The sequence below is a fragment of the Macaca mulatta genome, chromosome 3, assembly GCF_049350105.2.
Source record: "Macaca mulatta isolate MMU2019108-1 chromosome 3, T2T-MMU8v2.0, whole genome shotgun sequence".
Taxonomy (NCBI): Eukaryota; Metazoa; Chordata; class Mammalia; order Primates; family Cercopithecidae; genus Macaca; species Macaca mulatta.
In genome coordinates this window covers 84,373,847-84,400,496 of record NC_133408.1, presented here as the reverse complement: position 1 = coordinate 84,400,496, position 26,650 = coordinate 84,373,847, and the positions used below count along the sequence as shown (strand labels likewise).

The following is a 26,650-nucleotide window of genomic DNA, read 5'->3' as shown; positions in this document are numbered from 1 at the left end:
GATACTAGTGCCATGACATTGGACTTCGCAGCCTCCAGAACTGTGAGAAAATAAATTTCTGTTATATGTAAATTACATAGTCTGTGGTACTTTGTTATAGCAGCACAAAACAAACAAGACCACAAGCAACAATGATGTGAACAGAAAGAAAAATGGACATAACAAATGAACTGTGTTTTTTTCTAAATTAGGTCCACAAGCCCTTATCTGCACCATCCAGATCCAAACACCTTAAGATTTTGGTAGTTCATTTGGTAGCAAAAACTGACCTTAATGGCCATGAGGATATTTAGAGTCTTCTTATATTCCACTTAGCTGATTATTCACACACATCACAGCAAAAGTATGAACACGTCTGATTACCAGTTCCTCTCCAGATCCTGTGATAAGGGCTTACAGAGTATACAGGACATATATGGTATAACTTTTCTGAAATCTTAGATTGAATTCCAAAGCACATCTGGACTTAGGGGACTGTAGATTTATATATATATAATACATATATATTTTATACATATACATATATATATATATAATTTTCCTTTTTTTGAGATGGAGTCTTTCTCTGTCGCCCAGGCTAGAGTGCAGTGGCGCTATCTGGGTTCATTGCAAGCTCCGCCTCCCGGGGTTCACGCCATTCTCAGCCTCCCGAGTTGCTGGGACTACAGGCGCACGCCGTCACACCCGGCTAATTTTTTGTATTTTTAGTAGAGACGGGGTTTCACGGTGTTAGCCAGGATGGTCTCGATCTCCTGACCTCGCGATCCGCCCACCTTGGCCTCCCAAAGTGCTGGGATTACAGGCGTGAGCCACTGCGCCCGGCCGGATTTATATTTTAAGGAGGAAGGGGAGTTATTCTCCATGGGAGGGAAAGAAGCTGTGAGCTGCCTTGGGCTTTGGCATGTTTCCCTATCACGCAGATAAGAAGCTAGTTCAGTCAGTGTAGGCAGATTTGTGGATGGAAAAACTGGTGTTCACTGGAGGAGGGGAGCAGATTGAGGAATTACTGACACCTTCTAGGGGCGACCATCCAGATGTGCAGGTGAAGCACAAGGCAGGTTCTCTTCACGCCTCCACTATCCTGGCCTCCACCAAATTGCAGAGTGAAAAACTCAGGTGAGAGTGAGAAAGCACAAAGGCACTTTCAGTTAGGTTTGTAGCGGTGTGATCGTCACTTAGCATTCATTTATCCGGGTATTCGTACATTTATGCATGTTTCATTCATAGATCAAACTGTTGAGGGTCCACAAACAGGCTGAAGACCTCGTCTGGAGGGAGACTGCAGTGAACCCAAGATCTCTCAAATAAGCGCATCGACATAACAAGATTTAGAAAAGAATGAGCACGGTGCTGTGAGAGCAGCTAGCGGGGGCTGGACTGGGTCCTCTCGGCCAGGCTTCCCAGTCAAGCTGCCGTTTGCGTGGGACCAGAAAACAGCTAGTCCGCGCCCCAGGATCCCTCCCTGAGGACAAACAGAAAGCCGAGTCCTCGCTTTTCCCGCTTGTCTTTCGGCGTTCGCGGGACCCGGATGCTAGACCAGGGGGCCTGACGACTCGCTAGGACCCGCGGGTGCAGCTGGCCCCTGTCATTTCCGCTTCCTGCCGTGGGGCGGGGTTTCCGGTTGTCGGAGGCTAGGCTTGTCTGCTGTCAAAGGGGCGGTCCGGCCCGGAAGCGGCAGCAGCGGCGCGGAGACTGCGGGGCGGGCCATGGCGGCGAACCTGAGCCGGAACGGGCCAGCGCTGCAGGAGGCCTACGTGCGGGTGGTCACCGAGAAGTCCCCGACCGACTGGTGGGCGGCGAGACGGGCCAGGGTCGGGCCAGGGGCTGCCTCAGGGGTGGGTCTGTCTGGGGCGAGCCGGGGACCCGGGAGGAGCGGGAGCGCGAGCAGGGAGCGGCACCCCGGCAGGTGGCCCGGGGCTTACCTGTCTGCCCCCTCCACACCGCAGCAGGAGTGCTGTCTCCCCCCGTGACCCCTTGCCCCGCCGATTGTGGAAAAGTTAAACCCGGCTTGCAGGGACCCAGTGAGTCCCCGCCCCTCCCCTTGCCGCTCGCCACCCACTATGGGCTCCGCGGGCTTCCATGTTGGATCCTCGGCCTGGTCGTGCTTGCTAGCTTCGCCAGGTTCTTCTTTCCAGCCCTGGGACTTCCCTGGAGAAGGGGGCCCTGCATAGCCCTCTCTGAGAAGGCGGAAGCCACGCCCTTTTTTTTTGCAAACGCTGTGTTCAGAGATGGGCATTTGAGAACGGCCTGGCAGCCAGGCTGTGAATGTGAGCCCTGCCCTGGGGGCTTCAGACGAGGAGCTCGGGGATCTGGGTTCTTGGCTCTCTGTGAACATGGACTTCAGAACATTTCTTTCTCCAAAAAGTGTACTCTTTCCTGTGCCTGAGACATGAGAAGATGTACGAAAGTAGGATGCTCGCTATCTATTTGGGAAAAGGTCCCATTTTCCCTCCCCCACCCAAGATATCCTCACTTTCCCATTTGCTTAAATTGTTTTCGCTGACCGATTTTGAGAAATTCCAATTCTGAGAAATATGCTGAGTATGGTGGGCTAAGGTGACCAACTTTGGGGAATAGAAACTGGGCCTTGGAGGCTGAGTCGTGGTGGGGCCACCCTGTGGTCAGCACTGAGGCCCTCCCGACTGTCTTCCCCTTGTATGGGGGCCATCTCCACTTGTACAAGTGCTTTCTCATCTCCTCCGCACTTCCTAGTGCCCAGCACAGAGCGGCTTTTATGCAGTGTACTGTTGTGACCCTGAGGATGTTATGGCTTTGCCTTTTCCTCCGCCCCGGGCCATTAGGGGAAGAGCTTTAGAATAGCAGTTGCTTAGGTCTGTGGGGTGTCTGTAGACTCTCCTGTCAGGTCTGGGTGCCCTGGATGGCACTTATGCCAAACAGCACATCTTCTGTTTGGGAGGCATCTAAAGAAGGATGTCTCGTCACTTCCTTGGTAGGGTTTTCTGCCTGCTTTATAATCCCTCAGATTTACCCACATGTCAGTCAGTGTTAGTTTTCTCAGGAGAGTTTCTAGATGTCAGCCCCCTGTTTTGCCTCTCTCCTATTCCTGTTCGTGTTTCTCTTAGGCCTCTCCTGTTACTTCAAACCCAGTCAAAAGCACCTCTGCAATGAGTGCCCCATTTTCATGTCCTCATGATACCACTTGGCTTTAGAACCCAGAAGAATCTTTGCCCCTCTCCAGCCCTGCCCAGTTAAAGATTTTGCTTCTTAACATGCTCTTGATCACTTTGTTTACCCTGGCAGACTTACCTAGGAGCTTCCTGGCACTCCTGATCTATCTCTCTTCCAGGTCTCTCTTCATCATCAGTCTTCTGAGGAACCATCACTGGTTTGGGATGATGCCTCCTAGCCCACCTGGCAGTTTGGGCTTCCCTCTTCAGACCTCCTATGTTCCTAGCCTTTCCTTGGGCTTCTTACCAGAGCTGTCTGCTACCACTCCTGGCCTGGTGCTTACCCACCCCATCTACTCTCTGTCCCTCATGAGGGTTGTGGAACCTCCTCTTTCCCTTCATGAAGTCAGAACCCACCTATCTCACTGGACTCATCTGCCCAGACAGCCATGCCATGCTCCCTCCCTACCTTCAGGCTCTTGTAGCACTACAGGTTGTGTTACTCAGCAGCATGACCCACTGGCCTCCACCCTCATAGTCACAACCATTAAGGTTACAGCAGATACTGTGTGGTAGATTCCTGCACACTGCGGAAAAATATCTGGACCATGTCACTTCCGTGTCTATAACTCTACAGTGGCTTCCTGTTGCATGTTGAATAAAGCCTAGACTCCTCGCTCTGCTGATGTCCTGCGTGACCCAGAACCTACCACCCCTTTTACTTACCACACTGTGGCCACACCTGTTTGTCACCACTCTGGCCGTCTTTCTCTTCCTCAAACTTACAAGTTGGTTCCTCTTCAGAGTCCTTGCTCTGCTGCTTCCTCTGCGTGGAGCACACTTCTTCCACGTTGTCCCCAGCCTTCACTTCTTTGCCCCAAGGTTGCCTTCTCAGAGAGGCCTTCCTTGATTCCTAGCTCCCTGTCTGTAGGCACTTTTTCCCATCTTTCTGTTTGACTTCCTTCAGACACATGCCAGACACAACATGTGCTGAAAATCCTTATGGGTTTTCTTGTCACCTTTATCTCTTACTGGAAGGGGTGGGGTCTCTCTGTCCTTGGTGCCTGAGGCACAGTTGTTATGTGTAGCAGATGCTTGGATGAAGGATGGACAGAGATTCATACAGAAAAAGTGGTAGAGATATCAGAGGAAGAAGAGGTGGTCTCTAGTTTGGTGGGGCATAAGAGGTTTCACACACACAGTGCTGGCATTGGGGAAGGCAGGCAGAGTGGGGAGCAGCCATGACATCAGCTCTCTGTCTTGAATCTGTCTCCTGCCCCTGCTTACTCCATATCTTGGTATTGATCTTACCTGGTTCATGTGTCACCTCTAGCACCTGCTTCACTCGCTAATAGTACATTAGTGTTAGGTGTGTATTTTTTCTCCCATTAGAAAGTAAGTTCCATGGGTAGGACCTTTTAGGGATTGTTCATAGCTGCATTCCTGTAACTAGTAAGCAGTAGGCTCTCAGTACTAATTTTCAAAGGCATGATTGAATTATAAGATGCTTGACACTCCATATTTCTTGCTGTTCAGAGGCCAGTGCACCATGTTTTTTCATGTTGATTTGAAACTTCCTTCGCCCATCTTTCCAAGGGCCTCTAAACTGGGAAGGTGCCTTTGCACTGGGAACATTCTTTTTTTTTTTTTTTTTTTTTGAGACGGAGTCTCACGCTGTTGCCCAGGCTGGAGTGCAGTGGCGCGATCTCGGCTCACTGCAAGCTCCGCCTCCCGGGTTCCCGCCATTCTCCTGCCTCAGCCTCCTGAGTAGCTGGGACTACAGGCGCCCGCCACCGCGCCCGGCTAATTTTTTGTATTTTTAGTAGAGACGGGGTTTCACTGTGGTCTCGATCTCCTGACCTTGTGATCCGCCCGCCTCGGCCTCCCAAAGTGCTGGGATTACAGGCTTGAGCCACCGCGCCCGGCCTGCACTGGGAACATTCTTAAAGGTGGCCTGGGGTAGAGGGGGATCAAGTCAGAGAGATAGGTGGCAGGCATTGAGCTTGGCTCTTATTATATTAGCTGCTGAGTCCCTTTTTTTTTTTTTTTTGAGACAGAGTCTTGCTTTGTCACCCAGGCTGGAGTGAAGTGGCATGGAACCTCTGCCTCCCGGGTTCAAGTGATTTTCCTGCCTCAGAGTCCCAAGTAGCTGGGATTACAGGCATCCACCACCACACCTGGCTAATTTTGTATTTTTAGTAGAGGCAAGGTTTCCCATGTTGGCAAGGCTGGTCTCAAACTCCTGACCTCAGGTGATCCGCCTGCCTTGGCCTCCCAAAGTGCTGGGATTATAGGCGTGAGCCATTGTAGCTGGCTGAGTCCCTTCTTGCAAGAGCTGGGTTAAGCTGCCATCTTCGTTCCCTGCTGCTTGTGCCAGCTTGCTATCTTCTGGCAGCCAGGGCTTTGTGGTCATCAAGAGGAATGGGCTTCTTTCCTCCAGGGCGTTCCCCCAGCTCACGCTGACAGTGTGCCACCTCCCAAATCTTTCTCTTGTTTCTCTATGGTCTCTTCTCTAGTTCCTTTTCTCTGAGTGTTTCTCATTTGGTGTTTCTCTCCTTCTGTATTCTGTCTCCTCTCCTGGTAAGCAGTGCCTTTTCCTGGAGGCCTGTCTCCTCCCTACCAACCAGATCCCACTGGGCCTGGGTCTAATTTCTCCATCTTTCTCAGGCATAAGCATCTCTGCCCAGTGGCATTGGCAAAGCCCTGGGGAAGCCAAGTTGAAGCTGATTTGGTTCCTGTCCACCTGTTTATCCCTGGAGCTTCCGTCTGGCTGAGACTGGGGAGATGACACACACAGGACTGGGTTTTGCCTTTGACTTACAGTCCAATGGGTCAGTGCCCGCAACCCATGTCCAGCAGTCCTGCCGGGGGTGTTGAGTTGCTGCAAGGTTCATGCTAATAGCAAGTCAGAATGAATCTTTACCAGAGTTTTGTTTTTTTTTTTGTTTTTTTTTTGTTTGTTTGTTTTTTAAGAGTTAGGGTTTCACTCTGTTGCCTGGGCTAGAGTACAATGGCATCATCATGGCTCACTGTAGCCTCAAGCTCCCGGGCTTAAGCAATCCTCCCACCTCAGCCTCCCGAGTAGTTGGGACTGCAGGCATGTGCCACCACTCCTGGCTGATTTTTGTATTTTTGGTAGAGATAGGGTCCCACCATGTTGCCCAGGCTCGTCTCAAACTCCTGGACTCAAGCGACCCTCCTGCCTCAGCCTCCCAATGTACTGGGATTACAGGTATGAACCACCATGCCTGGCCCAGAGTTCTTTTTTTTTTTTCTTTTTTTTTTTTTTGAGATGGAATCTTGCTGTGTTGCTCAGGCTGAAGTACAGTGGCATCATCTTGGCTCACTGCAAGCCCCACCTCCCGGGTTCACGCCATTCTCCTGCCTCAGCCTCCTGAATAGCTGGGACTACAGGTGCCTGCCACCACATCCACCTAATTTTTTGTATTTTTAGTAGAGATTGGATTTTTCCATGTTAGCCAGAATGGTCTCGATCTCATGACCTCGTGATCCCCATCTGCCCGACTTGGCTTCCCAGAGTGCTGGGATTACAGGCATGAGCCAGCGCGCCTGGCCCAGAGTTCTTATGAATAATTAATCTTACAGGAAAAGAAAGCCATGGCCCCATGTCACCCATGGAGAGATAGGCTCTGCTAGATAGGAAACTTGCTCATGGGTACCTGTCCGTGAGGGGCTTGGCAGGTTCATGGTTTTAACTGTGTGATTTCATGTTGTGTCATTCCCTTGTGGTTTCTAATAAACACAACCTGTAGTTATCTGTGTTTACCAAAGAGTCTCAAGCCTAGAAGGACCTGCTGCCCTACCTGCCAGGCTTCACTGGAGCCAGGGCAGACATGCACAGGAGTGGTGGGCAGCCTTCCAAGGGGCCCAGCGTGTGTATTTCTCTGACTTGCTTCTCCTTTTGGGTCCTCTGGGTTCAGGAATATGTAGATATGTTTTGTCTCTTCAAATCCATATACCTGGTGTGGCCAGGTGAGTATTTGACACACGAATGTATAGCAGTCGTTGGAAACTCCACAGCTCATGTTTTCCTCATAGTAGATGTGTGCTCCCATCTCCGTGGCTTTGTCCCTCACAACCCCCACCCCATGGTAAGTCAGGCCAGTGTCCTCCCAGCTGCCGAGCTGAGAAGGCTGCACAGTTGCCTACTGAGAACCTGGTTAGCGGGCTAGAGCAAAGTGAGAAGGGGCCCGTGTCCACTCACAGTGTTACTGTCGGCCCAAGCTTTTTGGGGTGTAGTGGAAAGTCATGGTAGGTGTGGTGAGGAGAGATGTAACCAAGGTACTGGCTACAGAGCTCACTTGTGTTTCGTTTCAGGGCTCTCTTTACCTATGAAGGCAACAGCAACGACATCCGTGTGGCTGGCACAGGGGGTGAGTATGACTCCAAATGGACTCGGGGACACCAGGAGGTAGGAGGGTGACGTGTGCAAAGGAGAGAGGATTGTGACCATCAGCAGTCCATCTCAGCTGGCATTTCAGCTACTGCACAGGAAGAAGGGGACTCTGTCACACAGGTGGCCTCTGCCAGTGGCTCAACACCTTCCTCCACTGAGGGTGGGAAGTGGACTGGAGCCTGCCTTCTGCAGACCCACCCCACATTAACTCCATTGGGGGTTCCCTGGCCCCTTGATCATTACATGAGCCAACAACAGGCAGGACCGGAGGTCAGCGCACTCAGCCGTCTTGGTCCACTGAGCCACATGGGGCTTCCAGTGCTCACTGGCCACTTCTGGCAGGCCTTTGGTTTCAGATATGTGTAAGTGAAAACATTCCTTCTTGGCTCTCCTCCCCTCTGGGTGCAGGGGAGTGCTTTCTCTGTGTCTACTTGGGGAGAGTTGAGAGGGAAACAGGCCTCTCCAGCTTGTGGGCAGCCTGCGTCCAGGGAGCTGTGGTGGGAAGCTCACTAGTCCCAGAACTGGTGCTGGCGGAAAGAAGGGCCACAGACATGGCCTAGTCTCCCTTTGTCCTGCCCTGGTCTTGTGCCGAGTGCTTGCAGGGGCCCCATCCTCACTGGGAGAGGCAGTATCACTGCAGATAGTCACGGGGGAGGCTCTGGGGGTCTCTGCAGGAAGGACAGGCTCTTGGCCAGCACAGAGCAGAGATTGTCAGGGTAGGCTGGGTCAGAGTGTGACCTGTGGGCCCCCCAGCTGACACCCTTGACTACTCCTCCTCCAGAACTTCTCTGACCCCTCCCTCTGTCCTGAGCCGGACATGGCTTCATTGTTCAGTGAGCGCTCGGAGTGTGTTCTCCACGGTTTGGTGGCTGTTGTTGGTAGAAAGCCCCTTCCTTTCACAACCTTTTTGGGAGGTGTCCCCTTTCTAGAAGGATCACCATTGAACAGTAGACATGTGGTGTGGCAGGTGACTGGGAGTTGCAGGGATCAACAACTTGAGTTTCCTGTCATCATCCCCAGTGGCACGGGACAGGGCTCTGCCACAAACGCAACAAGTTGCTGTCCCCAGAGTGGGGACTCATGACTGCCTCCACTTATATGGAGCCCTGTAGCTGAAATACCTGATCAGCTCTTCCTCCTTATAACCTGGAAAAGCTTGTGGGGGCTAAGCCTCAGTGTCAGGGGAGAATCGTTTAGAGCTGCCCACTCCTATGCTCCCCCTGCCCCCATCACCCTCTCTTCTGGAGTCTGTGAGGGCTGAGCCAGTTATGCTGCTGCAGGATGTTCAATCTGGTCTGGCCCCCTGGGTGGCCCTGGAGCTTGAGCAGACACAGGTGCAGGCAGTGGTGACTCTACAGGCCCTGCTATTCCGGGCCCCTTTGCAAGGTTGAGGCAACAATAAAATTTTGATGTAGACATCCTCCATTTGGAAGTCTGGTGGCTGGTTTGCCAGGGAAGTGACCCTGTTTTTATTTCCAGAATTACCTCTGGGTTTAGAGAAGTGGTTTTTAAACAAGTGTGGGTAAAAGAAATTACCTGAGGTACTTGTCAGAATCACAGACTCCTAGGTCCCACCCAGCTCTCATCAGTCAGTTTAGTGGGGCTGGTGCCCAGGACTCTGATTGTAAACATGCCCCTAGAAAGATTCTGATACAGGTAGATGTGAGAAGCCCTGGTTTAGAGGCAGCTTGGCTTCCCTTCCTGGTGGGACGAGGGCCAGCAGGGAATGTCAGGGCCACCCCTGACCTTCCTTGTGACTCTGCTGCAGAGGGTGGCCTGGAGGAGATGGTGGAGGAGCTCAACAGCGGGAAGGTGATGTATGCCTTCTGCAGAGTGAAGGACCCCAACTCCGGACTGCCCAAATTTGTCCTCATCAACTGGGTATGTGGAGCCCGTTTCATCTAGGTGTGACCCAGGAAACCCCATTGTCTTCTTTCCTGTTTTGGCTTGACTTCAGGAACAGAGTGTTTTACGGGCATGACTTAGTGGATCAATAGAACAGCTCTGAGCTCGTGAATGAGCAGACTAGTTGACAGATTCATTGTGTCCCAAAGAATAACTGTGACTTTGCTATGCAGAATTCACCCTCCAAGCCTAGAGTTCTTCCTGCAAAATGGAGTAAAAGCAGTCACAGGGAGTTCTTGCTCCGTGCTCTTGAGGGTGGTTGTTCTGATGGAGTAGAGAGCCTGAGGGAGTGTTTAGGAGCCTGGCAGTGCAGGGACAGGGCCTCCTTGATCCCTTGGTAGGGATCAAGAAAACTCTTGAAGGCCGGGTGCGGTGGCTCACGCCTGTCATCCTAGAACTTTGGGAGGCCGAGGTGGTTGGATTGCCTGAGCTCAGGAGTTTGAGACCAGCCTGGGCAACACGGTGAAACCCCGTCTCTACTAAAATACAAAAATTAGCTGGGCGTGGCAGCATGCACATGTAGTCCCAGCTACTCGGAAGGCTGAGGCAGGAGAATTGCTTGAACCTGGGAGGCAGAGGTTGCAGTGAGCTGAGATTGTGCCACTGTACTCCAGCCTGGGCGACTGAGCAAGACTCCATCTCCAAAAAAAAAAAAAAAAAGAAAACTCATGAAAGTCATGAAATGCCCCCACAGGGAAAGCCAGTAACCATCCTGCCAAAGGAGCGTCCATGAGCCCCTTGGAGGCATGGAAACTTACCTCACCAGTGTGATGCAGTCAGAAGAATTGGTTCTGCTTTGGGGGTTGCAGTTTTCTCTTTTCTGGGACACAGGGTAGATGTTGGGTCCCCAGGGGAGGGAAGTGGCTTTGGGGGAGGCCTGGGTCATTCTGGGCATACTTGTGTTACAGACAGGCGAGGGTGTGAACGATGTGCGGAAGGGAGCCTGCGCCAGCCACGTCAGCACCATGGCCAACTTCCTGAAGGTGAGGCCTGGCGAGGCCTGCTCCAGTGGGAACAGGCCTCACAGGCTTGAGGTGTCCCAGGTTCCTGGGTGCAAGCAAGTGGGAATCAGAACTGGATTCGGGAGTGTGCTCTTGGCTAATGCTCTCTGCCTGCCCTTCAGGGCATGACCAGAGGCTGCCTCACTCTTCATCAGCGAATGCATGGGAGGTCAGGATGTTGCCAGGGCCACCTACAGGCCGGCCTCAGTGGGGCAGAATAAAGGACCATGCTGGAAGTGGTGCTGTGAGAAGGCTGGGCCCTGGTTCTGTTTTGTTTTATGATGCCTCTAAACAGCTTAGTAATACCGTCAGGATTTGGAGGAAGGGGAGAGTGCTCACCATCTTAGCACGCACATGCCCTTTTGATGCATTCCTTTCCAGCCCCCATTTCTACATGGATTTATGTCAGTCTTATAATAGAACCTTTTTAAATTTTAAAAACTATTTGTAACAAAAGCATTTGTTGGTCACTTGTCAGGTAACTTTTTGCATTTCGCTGGTTGCATTTCTCTGGCAAAGGAGACTCAGAATTTTGATTTCTGGTTCTGCCAACATTTCTTCAGCTATACCTCAGTTTCCATCTAGGAGCCGATAAGAGAATTCCCAGCTTATCAGGTATACAGGTTTGAGTATCCTTTATCTGAGATGCTTAGGACCAGAAATGTTTTGGATTTTTTCGGATTTGAGAATATTTGCATTAAATACTTACCAGTTCAGCGTCCAAAATCCAAAATTCTCCAGAATCTGAATTATTTTTTTATTTTATTTTTTTTTGAGAGAATCTCACTCTGTCACCCAGGCTGGAGTGCAGTGGCGCGATCTCACCTCACTGCAAGCTCCGCCTCCCGGGTTCACGCCATCCTCCTGCCTCAGCCTCCCATTAGCTGGGGCTACAGGCACCTGCCACCACGCCCAGCTAATTTTTTGTATTTTTTTAGTAGAGACGGGGTTTCACCGTGTTAGTCAGGATGGTGTCGATCTCATGACCTCGTGATCTGCCTGCCTCGGCCTCCCAAAGTGCTGGGATTACAGGTGTGAGCCACTGCGCCCAACCTAGAATCTGAAATTTTTTGAGTGCTGACATAATGCTTAAAGGAAATGTTGATTGGAGTAGTTCGGATTTCGGACTTTTAGGTTAGGGATGCTCAACCTGGATAGTAACAGTGAATGAGGTCATGGGTCTGGCTTCTCATGAAGATGTCAGTAGCTTACTTTTTGTAGAAAACGTGTATGGCATTCTTTTATCAGAGTTGTTTGTTTGTTTTGAGACGAGACTCATTCTGTCACCCAGACTGGAATGCAGTGGCATGATCTCGGCTCACTGCAGCCTCTACCTCCCAGGTTCAAGTGATTTTCCTTTCTCAGCCTCCTGAGTAGTTGATATTACAGGTGCCTGCCACCATGCCCAGCTAAGTTTTGGATTTTTAGTAGAGATGGCGTTTCCCCATGTTGGCCAGGCTGGTCTGGAATCCCTGACCTCAAGTGATCTGCCCTCCTCAGCTTCCCAAAGTGCTGGGATTATAGGCGAGAGCCACCGCGCCCGGCCCAGGGTTTTTATAAATTTATATGTAATAGTTGCACATATTTTTTGCATACATGTCGTATTTTGATACCTGTATACAGTGTATACAATGAATCAGTGTAATTAGCATGTCCATCACCTCAAACATTTATCTTTTCTTTGTGTTGGGAACATTATAATTTTTCTCTTCTAGGTAATTTGAAATATACAAAATTATTGTTAACTACAATTTCCCTTCTGTACTACTGAATACTAGAATTTATTCCTTCTATTTAACTGTATTTTTGTACCTGTTAAGCAACGTCTCTTCATTTTCTCTCCCCCATGCCCTTCCCAGCCCCTGGTAACCACCATTGTACTTTCTCCCTCTATGATACCCACTTTTTTAGCTCCCACATATGAGTGAGAACATGCAATACTTGTCTTCTGTGCCTGGCTTATTTCCCTTGACATTATGACCTCCAGTTCCATCCATGTTGCTGCAAATGACAGGATGTTATTCTGTTTTATGGCTGAATAATATTCCCTCGTGTTTATATACTACATTTTCTTTACCCTTTCATCCATTGATGGATGTCTTGGTTGATTCCATGTCTTGGCTGTTGTTAATAGTGCTGAACATCAGAGTTGGATATATCCCCAGCAGTGGGATTGCTAGATCATAAGGTAGTTCTGTTTTTAGTAGGACTAAAATAGCCAGGTGTGGTGGTGGGCACCTGTAATCCCAGCTACTCAGGAGGCTGAGGCAGGAGAATCTCTTGAACCCGGGAGGTGGAGGTTGCAGTGAGCCGAGATTGTGCCACTTCTCTCCAGCCTGGGCGACAGAATAAGACTGTCTCAAAAAAGAAAACCAAAAAACCATACTATTTTTATAATGGCTGTACTACTTTACATTCCTACCAACAGTGTGTAAGAGTTTCCCTTTCTCCACATCCTTGCTAGCGTTTATTTTTTGAGTTTTTTATAATAGCCATTCTAACTGTGGTGAGATGATAGCTCATTATGGTTTTGGTTTGCATTTCCCTGATGATGGTTAGTGATGTTGAGCGTTTTTTCATATGTAGTTAACCATGTGTATATCATCTTTCGAGAAATATCTGTTAAGGTCTTTTGCCCATTTTAAAATCAGATTATTATTTTTTTGCTACTGAGTTGTTTGAGTTCCTTTTATATTCTGGTCGCTAATTCCTTGTCAGATGGATAGTTTGAAGATATTTTCTCCCATTCTGTAGGTTATCTGTTTACTTTGTTGATTGTTTCATATCCTGTGCAGAAGCCTTTTAGCTTGATGTAGTCGATTACTTTTGCTTTTGTTGCCTGGGCTTTTGAGGTCTTAACCCAAAAAAATCTTTGCCCAGACCAATGTCCAGGGGCGTCTTTCTAATGTTTTCTTTGAGTAGTTTCATAGTTTCAGGTCTTACATTTAAGTCTTTTTAATCCGTTTTGAGTTTATTTTTTTATATGGTGAAAGATGAAGATTTGATTTCATTCTTCTGCATATAAATATCCAATTTTCCTTGCCCTGTTTATTAAATAGACCGTCCTTTCCACAGTGTGTGTTCCTATCACCTTTGTTAAAAATGAGTTGGCTGTAAGTGTGTGGGGTGCTCTGTTAGTTTCCATTGTTCTGTATGTGTGTGTTTATGCCAGTACCATGCTGTTTTGATTACTATAGTTTTGTAGTTTAATTTGAAATCAGGTAGCACGAAGCCTCCAGCTTTGCTCTTTTTGCTTCGGATTGCTTTAGCTATTCAGGGTCTTTTGTGGTTTCCAGATGGCATTTAAAATTAATTTTCATTGATTGGAAGGAAGGCCTTTGATGCAAATCATGCCTGGGCTGTCTACTGATATGCAGCAGGGAACATCTACAGAAGGAACTACTGGATAACACAGTGGAGGGCAAGGGTTTCACGTGAACTGGGACAAGTATGAGGGGTTTGCTCCAAGTTGGTTTGTTTGAGCCCTTGAGGGGAACTCATGCCTCAGTTTTCAGCAGCGAGACAGGTGCCTTCTGGTTTCCTGATTCCAGTCTTGTGTGGTATAGTAGTGGCCTGTGCTGTGTGGACTGACAGGAGTTTGGCCCATAACCTGGGCTTGCAAAGCCTTTCTTTCAAGTGCTACTCCTGCTGCAGGGGGCCCACGTGACCATCAATGCACGGGCCGAGGAGGATGTGGAGCCTGAGTGCATCATGGAGAAGGTGGCCAAGGCTTCAGGTGCCAACTACAGCTTTCACAAGGAGAGTGGCCGCTTCCAGGACGCGGGGCCCCAGGCCCCAGTGGTGAGTGTTGCCTGCCCATCGCCAGTCCTTTTGTTGCTCAGGGCCTGAGGGCGGGGGGCCAGGAATGTGCACTTCCCAGCACCCAGGCTGGCTGGGCCCATGCCTGCCTAGTTTCTGCAGGTGGTAACCCCTGAGCTGTGGGGAGTGCCCACTGACCAGATGAGCAGGAGTAGCCCTCTGACTTTGCCTAGGGCTTGGACTAGCTGTTCTTTAGCCTTCATCTGGAGCCCAGCCTGTGTGATCAGAGTGGAGGCTCTGCAGGATGCATGGCTATGATAGTCTGGCTGCCCTCAAGGTCATGGCACTGGCACATCCTGGGCTGCCCCTGGAGGTAGCTGCTGTGGAGGAACTAAAGGGGACATCAAGGCAGAGCCTGAAACCAGAGCAGGCCCCTTGGAGTCACAGGAGATACCTGTGGGCCTGCGGCCCCAGTGCTGTGTGGAGCTGATGGCTGGGAGCTGCGTCCACAGATGTGCGGTTGGGCTCAGTGGTGGTTCCTTGGACGCTCTTGTGCTAGTCAGCTGTCTGAGTGCCCCTGGCCAGAGGCCTGCTTCAGAACTGCCCAATGTCTAGGAGTTTGCAGGTGGAGTATGGGGGCCTTTCTTGCCCTGGCCCCCATCTATGAGGGCCAGAGACCACCAGAGACCCCTCTAGTGTTGTCTGGGATTGAGCATCCCCCTTGGGGCAGTGTCCTGGGCTTCTTTCAGGTCATCTTGATATGTGTCTCCTTGAGGGTCACTGGGCAGTGCACTGCCGCCTCTGCTGGCTCCAGTCCTAGCAGCACTCACCTGTGCTGTCACAAGTTTAGTGTATTCTCTCCTCTGGTGCCTGTGGGACTGGCCTTCCACCTGGGTCCAGGTCTCTAATGAGTGCTGTCCCCTACAGGGCTCTGTGTACCAGAAGACCAATGCTGTGTCTGAGATTAAAAGGGTTGGTAAAGACAGCTTCTGGGCCAAAGCAGAGGTGAGTGCTGCCCCGGGGCGTGCTGGGCACATGGGAGTGTTCTGCTTGCTGTGGCTCAGCTTTCTTCGCAGCGAGCTCGTGCAGCATCCGCTCTCCTTGGTGCCCATTACAGATGGTCACACTGAGGCTCGGGTAGGTTAAGCCACAAGGCTAGTGAGCAATTGGCTCTGGTGCCCGTCTTTGGCCATATGCCTAAAACCCAGTCCTGGGCAGGGGATTAGGCTGAAGTGTCAGCACAGGGCTGAGCGGGCAGCGGCTCTCCCTGCAGAAGGAGGAGGAGAACCGTCGGCTGGAGGAAAAGCGGCGGGCTGAGGAGGCGCAGCGGCAGCTGGAGCAGGAGCGCCGGGAGCGTGAGCTGCGTGAGGCTGCGCGCCGGGAGCAGCGCTATCAGGAGCAGCGTGGCGAGGCCAGCCCCCAGAGGTGAGCCAGAGGTGGAGGCTGGCCTGGGGGACCCACCCTGGGGCATTGCTGGGCACCCGCTCCATCCCACGGAGGCAAGGAGGACTGCGGGGTGCGGCGTGAGAAGCTGTGGCTGTGCCTCAGCTGTACCCCACCCGGCCCTTCCCAGCAGGACGTGGGAGGAGCAGCAGCAAGAAGTGGTTTCAAGGAACCGAGATGAGCAGGTAAGATGAGGGTGCTCTCCTTGTTTGGACCTGTACTGGCCACACACACAAGTCCCTGATCGTGGATTGAGGGCCCAGCCCAGACCTGGGCAGAAGCTGCCCTGCAGTCAGCTGGGGCAGGTTGGAACCTGGGCACCTCAAGAGCTGACAGCAGAGAGGAAAGTCAAAGGCGGAAGCTTCGGGCTTGGACCACACCTGGTCCTGGGGGAGGCCCTGTGAGCCCCTTGGCTTCTGTGTTTTACTTCCCTTTTTAAAGGGACTTTTTATTTTTAAATGACTTCTCACCTGAGAACACGTTTTGCCTCCTGGCCCCATACTCACCTTTGAGGGGCTACTGGACTGACAGCTGGAGGGGCTGTGATCTGGGGAGAGGTGGTGAAAGTTTTGCCCACTGCAGGGGTCAACATGTGCTTCCCTCCAGGAGTCTGCCATGCACCCGAGGGAGATTTTCAAGCAGAAGGAGAGGGCCATGTCCACCACCTCCGTCTCCAGTCCTCAGCCGGGTGAGACCTCCCTCTGGGCCTGGCCACGAGACAGCAGCAGGGTGAGGGGGATCCTGGGGTCCTATGTGGACTCTCTGAGGCTAGTGACATGTATCGGTGACAGGGATGAGTGAGTGAGAAGGGACACCTGGGGCCCTTGACCTCATCAGTGACCACACTGGTCACCAGTTTGGCCTCCAAAAGATATTGGGCTGCACTGTCTACCAGGTCACCACATAGCACATGGCCCTGGGGTCTCTGTTCCTGCACTAGCCAGGGCAAGCCCCATGAGACTGCCTCGAGCACACCAGGGTGGAGGGTGCTGTGGCTGGGGGGGGGGGCGGTGTGTATGTGCGTGCGCATGCGCGTGTGCAACAGGTGGTGTTTCTGAAGTGATGATGTATTTATTTACCCGGATTTGCAGGCAAGCTGAGGAGCCCCTTCCTGCAGAAGCAGCTCACCCAACCAGAGACCCACTTTGGCAGAGAGCCAGCTGCCACTGTCTCAAGGCCTAGGACAGGCAAGGCGCTTGTCATCCCATGGGGACCCTGGGGGACAGCAGTGGAGAAGGGGGATGTGTGGGAGTGAGAACCCGTTGTGTTCCCTGGTGCAGATCTCCCTGGTGAGGAGCCGGCGCCCAGCACTCCTCCATGTCTGCTGCAGGCAGAAGAGGAGGCTGTGTATGAGGGACCCCCGGAGCAGGAGACCTTCTACGAGGAGCCCCCACTGGTGGGTTCCTACAGTGGGGCTGGGGCCAGGAAGGGGCTGCATACTCAGGAACACTTATCACGGGCCAAGTTTTCTGGGGGCATGCAACAGGTTTTAAAGCACATGCATTTTTGGAGCAGCCCTGTGCTATAAATTGTCAGGGCAAGCACCACTCTGTAGGAGGTGCTGGGTGGGAAGGGGACCTTGCAGCCCATGGCTGAGGGATTTGCACACTGTCCTGTGGCTTCTGTGCTCTGGTAGGGCGGGGACAGCAGCAGCCCCCGAGCCTGTAGACTGCTTTCCCTCTGTGTACTCCCAGCTTGACCCGGGCCATGTGGTGCAGAGCAGCGACTGGGTGTAAGGGCTGAGTCTGGGGTAACACCTTTGTCATCCCTGGGCAGGTGCAGCAGCAAGGTGCCGGCTCTGAGCACATTGATTACCACATTCAGGGCCAGGGGCTCAGTGGGCAAGGGCTCTGTGCCCGTGCCCTGTACGACTACCAGGCAGGTAAGGTGCCCTGGCCTGGCTGGCACGGACCACAGGGTCCTGAGGTTAGGAGACAAGAGGGTCTGGGGTTTTATGGGAAGATGGCACCACGGGGTGTCAGGAAGAGAAGACAGGAGGGTGGGTGGTGCGTTTAGGGGTAGAAGCACCTCTGGAGTGGGGGCGACTGTGGCACTGGAGTGTCCTGCACAGCGCAGGCCTCCCCATGTGTTCCTCATAGCTATTTGCTGGCTGCTGATGTAGAATCCCAGTTGCCATCCTTGTCACAAAACATGGGGTCTGAGCAGGGAGGTGGGCCAAGCCTGGATGCTGGTTCCCCAGGCGTCCCTGGTGGAGGCCTTGGAGAATGGGGTGGAGGCTCCCCATGGAGCAGACTGGTGTCTACACTAGCCTTTTTTGGGAATGCTCTGTAGGAGGGTGTGCCCTGAGGCTGTGGTCACCAGAGCAGCATTGGGACAGGGTGCAGTGTTGGCCAAGGCTTAGCAGTGTGGCAGGGATATTTCTGAGGAGGAACCAGAGCCACAGCGAGCTGTACTGCAGCAGGGTGGGGCTGCCGTGTGCTGCCCGAGCAGGTGGGATGTGGGAGGGAGCCCCTGATACACATCTGGGCTCATCCTCTTTGCAGCCGACGACACAGAGATCTCCTTTGACCCCGAGAACCTCATCACAGGCATCGAGGTGATCGACGAAGGCTGGTGGCGTGGCTATGGGCCGGATGGCCATTTTGGCATGTTCCCTGCCAACTACGTGGAGCTCATTGAGTGAGGCTGAGGGCACATCTTGCCCTTCCCTGCTCAGACGTGGCTTTCTTCTTGCTGGAAGAGGAGGCCTGGGAGTTGAACATTCGGCACTCTTCCAGGAATGGGACCCCCAGTGAGGATGAGGCCTTAGGGCTCCCTCTGACTTGGCAGACTCAGCTTGTCACCCCAAATGCAGCAATGGCCTGGTGATTCCCAAACATCCTTCCTGCATCCCCCTGACCCTCCCACACAGCTTGGCTCTTGCCCCTGACAGGATACTGAGCCAAGCCCTGCCTGTGGCCAAGCCCTGAGTGGCCACTGCCAAGCTGTGGGGAAGGGTCCTGAGCAGGGGCATCTGGGAGGCTCCGGCTGCCTTCTGCATTTATTTGCCTTTTTTCTTTTTCTCTTGCTTCTAAGGGGTGGTGGCCACCACTGTTTAGAATGACCCTTGGGAACAGTGAACGTAGAGAATTGTTTTTAGCGGAGTTTGTGACCAAAGTCAGAGTGGATCATGGTGGTTTGGCAGCAGGGAAGTTGTCTTGTCGGAGCCTGCTCTGTGCTCCCCACTCCATTTCTCTGTCCCTCTGCCTGGGCTATGGGAAGTGGGGATGCGGATGGTCAAGCTTCCACCCTGGGTATTCGAAAACAGCAGACACAACATGTTCCTCCACATGGCTCACTCAATGCCTGCCGGCCCCAGTGTGTGCCTCAACTGATTCTGACTTCAGGAAACGTAACACAGAGTGGCCTTGGCCTGTTGTCTTCCCCTATTTTCTGTCCCAGCTCATCCATGTCCCTGAAGAACAAATATGCTTTTGGACCACGAATTCCCAGTTTGGTCTACACAGGCTCGCAGCTCTGACCTGCCCTGCTATAGCCTGAATGCTCCCATGTGGGAATAGCACTCTGCCGCCTGCCCGGTATCTGCCTCTGCTGTGTGTCTGGTGTGAGCACCCTCACCCTGAGACTGCGGCTGATGATGATCAGCCACCAGGAAGAGGCTAAATGTTAAGATGAGACTGAAGTTGGAGCCTTCCTGCGTTCCAGTTCCTCTGGGAGAGGCCAAGGGCTGCCCTGCTCCCAGCTTCAGGGAGCCTCTGCCTACATGGGATGGCCCACTGTGTGGCGTGAGGTATCTGGCGCCCACCGAGCATCCAGGGAATTAGGTCCCTCCTGTGCCCCAGAGCTGCTAGGCAGATGTGCGTGACTCGAGGCGTCACCTGCTGGTGCCTGGGGTGCAGGCTGCATGGAATCCAACCCTGCTCCCGGCTTTCCTGTGCTCAGGCCTCTCCCCTTTTTGCCAGGGCTTCCTGGTGCCTCTCCCATGAAGAGGGAACTTCCCCTCCACTCCCATGGAAGACCCAAGTTTGGGCTGTTGCCAGCTTTGAGACCCCCTCTGGGCTTACCTGTCCCCACCCAAAAGTCAGGGCTCAAAGTGCCACCTGGGGGTTGCAAGGACAGCAGAGGACCACCTGCCCTCTGTAGGAAGCTGTCTGGGAAGCCATGTCCTGGCTGTGGTCCTTGCTCCCCATGGGGAGAGCCGGGTCACTTGGCCTCTTCTAGTTGGCCCCAAGCATGCCAATTCTAGAGCATGGTTACTAAGTGGCTCTGAAGCTTCAGGGTCACCACAGGCTTGTCCTGACTGCAAACTCATGGAGTGGTTGCAGCCCTGGCTCAGTGTCCTGATGACTAGGGGTGGGTACTAGGCTCCTGCCCCTGGTGACACAGGCATGGAGTGGGGGAAGGTAGATGGCTGCACCCCTGGTTCTGGAGTCCCCATAGCTGATGGTGGGGTGAGCCTGGCATGCCCGGCTGCGCTGGAGTCCAGGCTGTGGGAGGAGGTGCCTTTATTGCCCAAGCCCAACCCCTCACTTGGCCTTGCCCTGGGCTGCCACAGCCTCCATGGCCTTCCGCACCGTTTCCTCATCACCCAGGAACTGCATAGGCTTGGTGGGCTTCAGCTCCTTGTTCAGCTCATACACAATGGGGATCCCCGTGGGCAGGTTCAGCTCCATGATTGCCTGGTCTGACATCCCTGTGCCGGAAGGAATAGGTGTCCTTAGCCCCTCTGTCCCCAGCCTATTCACACAGCAGACACTATATGACCCTTATGGGCCACAGAGCCAGTTCCCCTGGCACCAACCTTTCCAGCCCTGAGAGCGAGGCCACAGAAATGTTGCCGAAGGTCAAGGCGTAACTGAGTTAGACCAAGCAGCCTGCAGAAATAGCCCAGTGGTGAAACAAATGGGGACTTCAGCCCCACCCAAGTGGCTGTGACCTGTGGTGGTGCTGTCCATAGTCCCCTCAGCCCAGTGTGACTCCAGGCAGACTGAAGTTGAGGGTCAGGAAGGACACTAGCCCTTTGGTTTCTTTCTTTTTGAGATGGAGTTTTGCTCCTTTTGCCCAGGCTGGAGTGCAATGGCGCGATCTCGGCTCACTGCAACCTCCACCTCCTGGATTGAAGCAGTTCTCCTGCTTCAGCCTCCCAAGTAGCTGGGATTACAGGTGAGCGCCACCACACAGGGCTAATTTTGTATTTTTAGTAGAGACAGGTTTCACCATGTTGGTCAGGCTGGTTTCAAACTCCTGACCTCAGGTGATCCACCTGCCTCAGCCTCCCAAGGTGCTGGGATTACATGAGTGAGCCACTGCGTCCGGCGCCCTTTGGTTTCCAAAGTGCTCTAAATTCTAGACATCCTGAACAGGAGCAAGTGCGGAATGGAGCTGGAGGAGGGACAGGGAGGCCAAGCCTGGTCGAAACCTGACCCTGCCTGCCTCCTGCAGCCCCCGAGCTGGGAATAGCAGCTCGACCTTTGATATTCGCACCACTCCACCCCCGCTCCGTGCAGAAAGGTTTAAGAGAATGTTCCCTGGGGATTCAGGGACTCCCACTGAAATCCCCTCATATTCACCACCAAAAGTGCATCCCCTTTCCCCAAACCAGGCTGTGGGAGGGTCATGGGGCTGGCATGAAGCCTCCAGAAGGGAGAGGAGGCAGGTGGTCCTTCCGTTTGCCTGGCCCTGGTGCCAGGTGCCAGGTATCCGTGTTTGGAGTTGGCAGGCTTGGGGCGGGCTGGGTCTCCGGGGCCTGCCAGTCTGGGTGCTCTGGCCAGCTGCCCATCAGCCCCAGGAGCAGAAGGTTTGGGGCACACCCTTCTAGCCTTTCCAGGACTCTACAAGCTTTAAGGTCATTCAGATGCTAATTTAGACTGCCCTGGTGTCAGAATATTAAGGTGGGAGGCGGAGTGGAGGTGCCAGTCACTCTGGGCGAGGCCTCACTGCACCCATGTATCTCGGGCCCGTTTGTCAGCCCTTGCTTTTCAGTGGGAGCCCCGCTACAAGCCCGGGGTCCGGCCACTCCATAGTCTTGCACCCCTCTTTTGATTGGTCTTTCCTTTGCCCAGAGAGGGGCTCCAGAGGGAGATAGGTGGTGGAGCTCATGCAGGGAATCTGAGGACCTGATGGGGGAGGGTCCTGCGAGGGGTCCAAGCCTACACATCAAGAGGCAGTCAGTACCAGGGGAGCCCTGGGAGCTCCCCACCACCCTGGAAAAGGGAGAGGCCCAGAGATGGAGGTGGTTTGTCCAGGGCCCCCGGTAAGCCGGGATTTGGAGCTAGATGCTCTAAGCCCAGCCCCTCCGTTTCCTAGCTGGGTGTCCCTGGGCAGATGCCCCTTTGGAGCCTGCCCCGCCTCGGGACACAGCGAGCTTCAAGTGCGGTCAGCCCCTGTGGAGTGTGTCCTGGTTACACAGAAATGAGGGAAGTTTCACAAAAAAAGTGGCTGCTCAGCCCTCCTTTTTCAGTGAACGATGTGGAGCCCCACGCCTAGAAAGCGGCCTGGTCCATGGGCTAGAGGCTTTGCTGAGATGAGAAGCCAGCTGGGGCTGCTGCCCACCCACCCTGCCCAGGCTTCTGAGGGCGTCTCACCTTCCAGGTGCTTGACAATGCCCCGCAGGCTGTTCCCGTGAGCTGCAATGAGCACTCGCTTGCCGGCCTTGATCTGGGGAACAATCTCCTCATTCCAGAAGGGCAGGGCCCGGGCAATGGTGTCCTTGAGGCTCTCGCAGGTGGGCAGTTCCCCGGGCTTCAGGCCTGCGTACCGACGCTCCTGGGGGACACAGGCACGCTGCTTTCCCTCCCAAGCTAGCAGGCCCCCACCCGACTACCCACCCCGCAGCTTCCCAGAGGCCTTCCCAGTGGAGGCAGCCCACCTTGCTAATGGAGTTGTAGTAGGGGTGCTTCTCGTTCATGGGGGGCGGCGGGATGTCAAAGGAGCGCCTCCAGATCTTCACCTGCTCCTCCCCGTGCTTGGCGGCCGTTTCCGCCTTGTTGAGGCCTGTGAGGCCCCCGTAATGCCGCTCGTTGAGGCGCCAAGTGCGCACCACAGGCAGCCACATCTGGTCCGTGCCATCCAGGATGGCCCAGAGGGTGCGGATGGCCCGCTTCAGCACCGACGTGTAGCAGATGTCAAACTCCATCTTGGCGTCCTTGATGGCCTTGGCTCCCCGCCTGGCCTCCTCGGCCCCCTTTTCACTCAGCTCTGCATCGAACCAGCCACAGAAACGGTTCTCCTGGTTCCATGTGCTCTCGCCGTGCCGGACCATCACAAGGCGGTGGGTGGCCATGGTGGCAGCAGGGACCACAGAGGACTCTGGATGGGGACGGCTGCTTCCCTACACTCCCAGCTTTATAACAGTGTCTTCCCAGCCCCCACCCCAGCCAACTGCCAATCAGCATTCTAGGCGGTGGCAGGTGACCAGTAGCTGAGCTGCTGGGGGCTGGGGGCCAGGGGAGCAGGCCAAGAAGCTGTGCTTAAAATAGCCCTACGCATCCACCAGCTCCTGGCCTGGGCTGAGGTGGCATGTCCATAACCAGCTGGCACCCAGAGCCCAGGCTGAGTGGGGCTGCTGGTCAGGGATGGGCGTGAAGGGCAGAAGTCTGGGCTAGGGGAGACGGGGGCAGCAGGGACAGAGGGGCTCTCCAGGTTAAGGCTCGGTGGCCGCATCAGCCATTCTCTGCTCAGGGAGAGGGACAAACAAAATCCCAACCCCTTTCTCCTGTGATTGACAGCCGGGCTGGGAGGGGGCCCTCAGCAGGCAGAGAAGGAGAGACAGAGGAGCTGGTGCGGGCCACAGCTTTGCGGAGAGGAGTCTGGCCTTGTGGAAGGTACCAGGCAGCAACAGCAGCATGGGCAAGGGCTGGGGCTGAGCTGGGTTTCCAGGACAAAGGGAGAAAGGGTCCCTGTCTTTCGTCTGGGGTCACTTTGTCAAGGTCTCATCCATACCTGCCACATGCTCCCACCCTATCTGTTCTCACCCAAGCCACGCTTACCCTCCTAGCTGAAACCACCTTGAAAAAGAAATCCAAGGGGGTTTGGGGGTAGGACTGAGGACTGTCAGAAGTCTTGATTGTTAGGTAAATGCTCAGCTTAGGAACCCACAGCATAGGCTGAAGAGTGGCATGGATTTGAGTCCAGGACCAAGACTTCTGCATTCAGGTTTGGGGGATGAGGGCCACCAGGGCAGGGAAGAGACTATGAGTAATAAAGTCACAGTTGGGGCCCTAATGAAGGGGCCTTGGCTAGACCCTTGGGCATGGGCCCCATCCAGGGCCTCCCACATCCTCCCACCCCAGTGACCACACTGTCACCTGCCACACTTCTGATAACAGGAGAGTGTGGGTGGGAGGCCAGCAGAGACCACCACTCTGAGACTTGGATCTGAGTGTGCAAGAAACCCTCGACAGGCCTTCATCCATCCCTGCTGGCTCACCTGAGGAGGGGCTCCTGGCTTGGGGCCTGTGAGGCTAAGGCTCTGTACCCAAAGGTTGGCACACAAGTCCCAGTGGGCAGAGTCCTGTCGGCTGCCAGGAGCCCCAAGGCTGGCAGGTAGAACCTATCCCTCCTAGCAGTGCCATGTGCAGGTCTCACTGTTCCACACTGGTCCTGATTGAAGCCACGTCTCCTCATCTTCTTTTGTCCCTTTGACCAAAAGAGTCGACTCACTAGCCCAACTAAACATGACTGAGGACCAGGCTCTGGCAGTCCCACAGGGGCCAGACATGAAGCCCATATTTCAGTGGAGGAGGGATCGTACCAGCAGCTAAACATGCCTACCATAGATACCACCAGACGCTAGGAAGGAAAGACCATAATGTACTGGGGGAGATGGGAAAGGAGAGGCCACAGACACCCCTGAGGTGACATGTGAGTGGAAGGAGCAGAGTGCAAAGGCCTCAGCTATGATGAGTCTTACAGGGAGAGCAATCCAGGTAGAGGGGTTGGCAAAGACCCAAGCCCTACAGAAAGCAAACAAGCTGGGGCAGCGACCATCAGGGGCACATGGCAGAGAGGTGAGCTTTGTGTCCCAACACAGTGGGAATCACTGGAGACGTTGAAGCATGGTCATACATTTTCAAGCCACTTGCAGCTGTGTAGGAGCGGGAGTAGAAGCTGAGCACTCTGCAGATCCTGACAGCTTTGATAGAACAAGGCCACTTAGCCAGGGCTGGGTGCAGAAGCAGGGGCAAGGATCCCCCAGACGTGGGAGACCTCACTGCCAACCAAGCAGGAGGTGTCAAAAAGGAAAGGGGAGCCCAGAGAAGAGCTGGGCTCCGGGGAAGCAAGCCCCTGCTTCTGACCCTTGGCCCTGGCTTGACGCCCCTTTGATTCATTCGACAAGTAGTTGCTGGCCTCTGCAGTGTGCCAGAGCTTTCTTGGAAAGGTACAGGGGTAGGAAAACCAAAAGCTGCCCTCAGGGCCTCCATCCAGGAAGGCATGGCATGCTATGCGGCGAGGAAGGCTGCTGAGTCAACAAGGTGGTCCCAGGAAGGTGGAGGGAGCATTTTCCCATGTCTCTCCCACTGACAGCCACCAATCCTGGACAGATGCAGGAGCAGCTCTGAGGGAGTAGTAGGCAGATGAGAAAAGGAGACCAAAGTTCCGCAGATAAGTGGTGAGGTAACCAGTATTGCCTAGCCTGGACACACAGGCGGCTTGAAACCTGAAGTGCACCAACAGAAAGAGCTCCAGGAAGCATCAGAGGAGTGGGATGTGAAGCCCCTCAAGGTCAGCGAGTTGGGGGAATCCCTCCAATTTTTCCTTTCTTCTCTACCCCAGCTCCTGGGCAGTAACATGGAGGTGGCAGTGGTGGCACAGTGACGGTAGTGTGAGCTGGGTAGGCACCTGAAACCTGAGAAGGTAATGCTACCCTCTGGCTAGAGGAGCCATGGCCCCAAGAGCATGGGGCAACCGCCTTCTGCGGCTCCTTTCTGTCCCCCTGCGCTGGGCCCTGGATGCAGTTTCAGGGAGTATGCAGAAGGGTAGGGAAAGAGCCCCAGATTTCTGGCTGGAGGTCTTGGAAGGGATGTCGCAGGGAGCTGTTGTGTTTCAGGGAGAGTACAGAGAAGGGAGAGATGAAGTGAGCGATCCAGTAAAGTGATACGTGAACTCATCGGCTTGCTGCCAGGCTGTGCACAGGGCTGACCCTAGATGCGCATCGCAGGTCCCAGACCGACAGGTGTAGACACAGGACTAATATGACTAGTAGTGCAAACACTTTAAACAATCAACATTCTGCTTAGGATTTAAACAAGGTCCAGAGTCTCAATATTAAAAATATCTAGGATATAACCCAAAATAACCCAGAGCATGAAAGCCAGGAAAATCTCAACATGGGAGAAAAGAAGACAATCAATACATGCCCATCCTGAGATGATTCAGCTATTGGAATGATCAGAAGCAGACTTTACAGCAGCTATTTATAACCAGCCTTCAGAAAGTATTGGTGAATATTCCTAAACAGAATGGAAATGACAAAGGATGGAGCCCGTAAATTTGATGATAGTTTGGAAAAAGATATAAACTTACAAACCAAGAAGCTCAGTGAACCACACAACTGGATAAATTAACAACAAAAGTCCAAGCTTAGACACATAATAAAGAAGCTTCTGAAAACTAAAGACCAAGAAAAATAAGACCAGCCAGAGAAAAATGATACATTTCATACAGGTGAACAATTCTTTGAAAGACTATAGATCTTCACCAGAAACAATAGAGGCCAGAAAGAAGTGGAATATTTTTAGTTTTGAAATAACTGTCACTCAAGAATTCTATATCCAGTAAAAATACTATTTTACTGGAATAAAGAATGAAGTAAAATAAAGACATTCTCAAATGAAGGCAAGCTGAGGAAATTTATAACCAAAGAATCTGCTTTAAAAAAATGTTAAACGAAGTTCTTCAGACAAGAGAAACGATATTGGGGGAAATTCAAAACTTTGGGAATGCAAGAAGAACATCATAAATGGCAAAAATCCACATAAATATGAAACTATTCTTCACTTTTTTAAGAGTTATGTGATGGCTGAATTAAAAGTTAC

General features: G+C 53.0%; 2 protein-coding genes across 11 annotated transcripts; one reads left to right on the top strand and one right to left on the bottom strand.

Moving 5' to 3' along the window:
* The first annotated feature begins 1,676 nt into the window (after window positions 1-1,676).
* On the top strand, window positions 1,677-18,956 carry DBNL (drebrin like). 10 transcript variants are annotated; one of them, XM_015133656.3, is made up of 13 exons: window positions 1,677-1,789; window positions 7,467-7,522; window positions 9,314-9,426; window positions 10,359-10,433; window positions 14,106-14,252; window positions 15,138-15,215; window positions 15,484-15,635; window positions 15,787-15,838; window positions 16,260-16,341; window positions 16,745-16,840; window positions 16,934-17,049; window positions 17,430-17,535; window positions 18,158-18,956. In XM_015133656.3, exons 1-13 carry the CDS (start codon window positions 1,707-1,709, stop codon window positions 18,295-18,297), a joined length of 1,296 nt encoding a protein of 431 aa, XP_014989142.1. In that variant the 5' UTR covers window positions 1,677-1,706; the 3' UTR covers window positions 18,298-18,956. The 10 variants fall into 10 exon arrangements, with proteins under 10 accessions (XP_014989142.1, XP_014989140.1, XP_014989141.1 ...); XM_015133654.3 differs by having other exon boundaries at window positions 16,236-16,341; XM_015133655.3 differs by having other exon boundaries at window positions 15,784-15,838.
* A 1,146-nt stretch (window positions 18,957-20,102) lies between these two features.
* PGAM2 (phosphoglycerate mutase 2) lies at window positions 20,103-25,005 on the bottom strand. Its single transcript, XM_015133659.3, has 3 exons — window positions 22,483-25,005; window positions 22,199-22,379; window positions 20,103-20,307 (listed from the first exon to the last, which is right to left on the bottom strand). Exons 1-3 carry the CDS (start codon window positions 22,894-22,896, stop codon window positions 20,141-20,143), a joined length of 762 nt encoding a protein of 253 aa, XP_014989145.1. The 5' UTR covers window positions 22,897-25,005; the 3' UTR covers window positions 20,103-20,140.
* Window positions 25,006-26,650: the final 1,645 nt, after the last annotated feature.

Coding starts and splice junctions, on each gene's coding strand:
- DBNL (XM_015133652.3), top strand. CDS start 1,707: ATGGCGGCGAACCTGAGCCGGAACGGGCCAGCGCTGCAGGAGGCCTAC. Junction 15,636..15,783: donor GGCGAGGCCAGCCCCCAGAG/GTGAGCCAGAGG, acceptor GGCCCTTCCCAG/CAGGACGTGGGAGGAGCAGC. Junction 16,342..16,744: donor CGTCTCCAGTCCTCAGCCGG/GTGAGACCTCCC, acceptor CCGGATTTGCAG/GCAAGCTGAGGAGCCCCTTC.
- PGAM2 (XM_015133659.3), bottom strand. CDS start 22,896: ATGGCCACCCACCGCCTTGTGATGGTCCGGCACGGCGAGAGCACATGG. Junction 22,380..22,482: donor ACTACAACTCCATTAGCAAG/GTGGGCTGCCTC, acceptor TGTGTCCCCCAG/GAGCGTCGGTACGCAGGCCT. Junction 20,308..22,198: donor CATTGTCAAGCACCTGGAAG/GTGAGACGCCCT, acceptor CTTCCGGCACAG/GGATGTCAGACCAGGCAATC.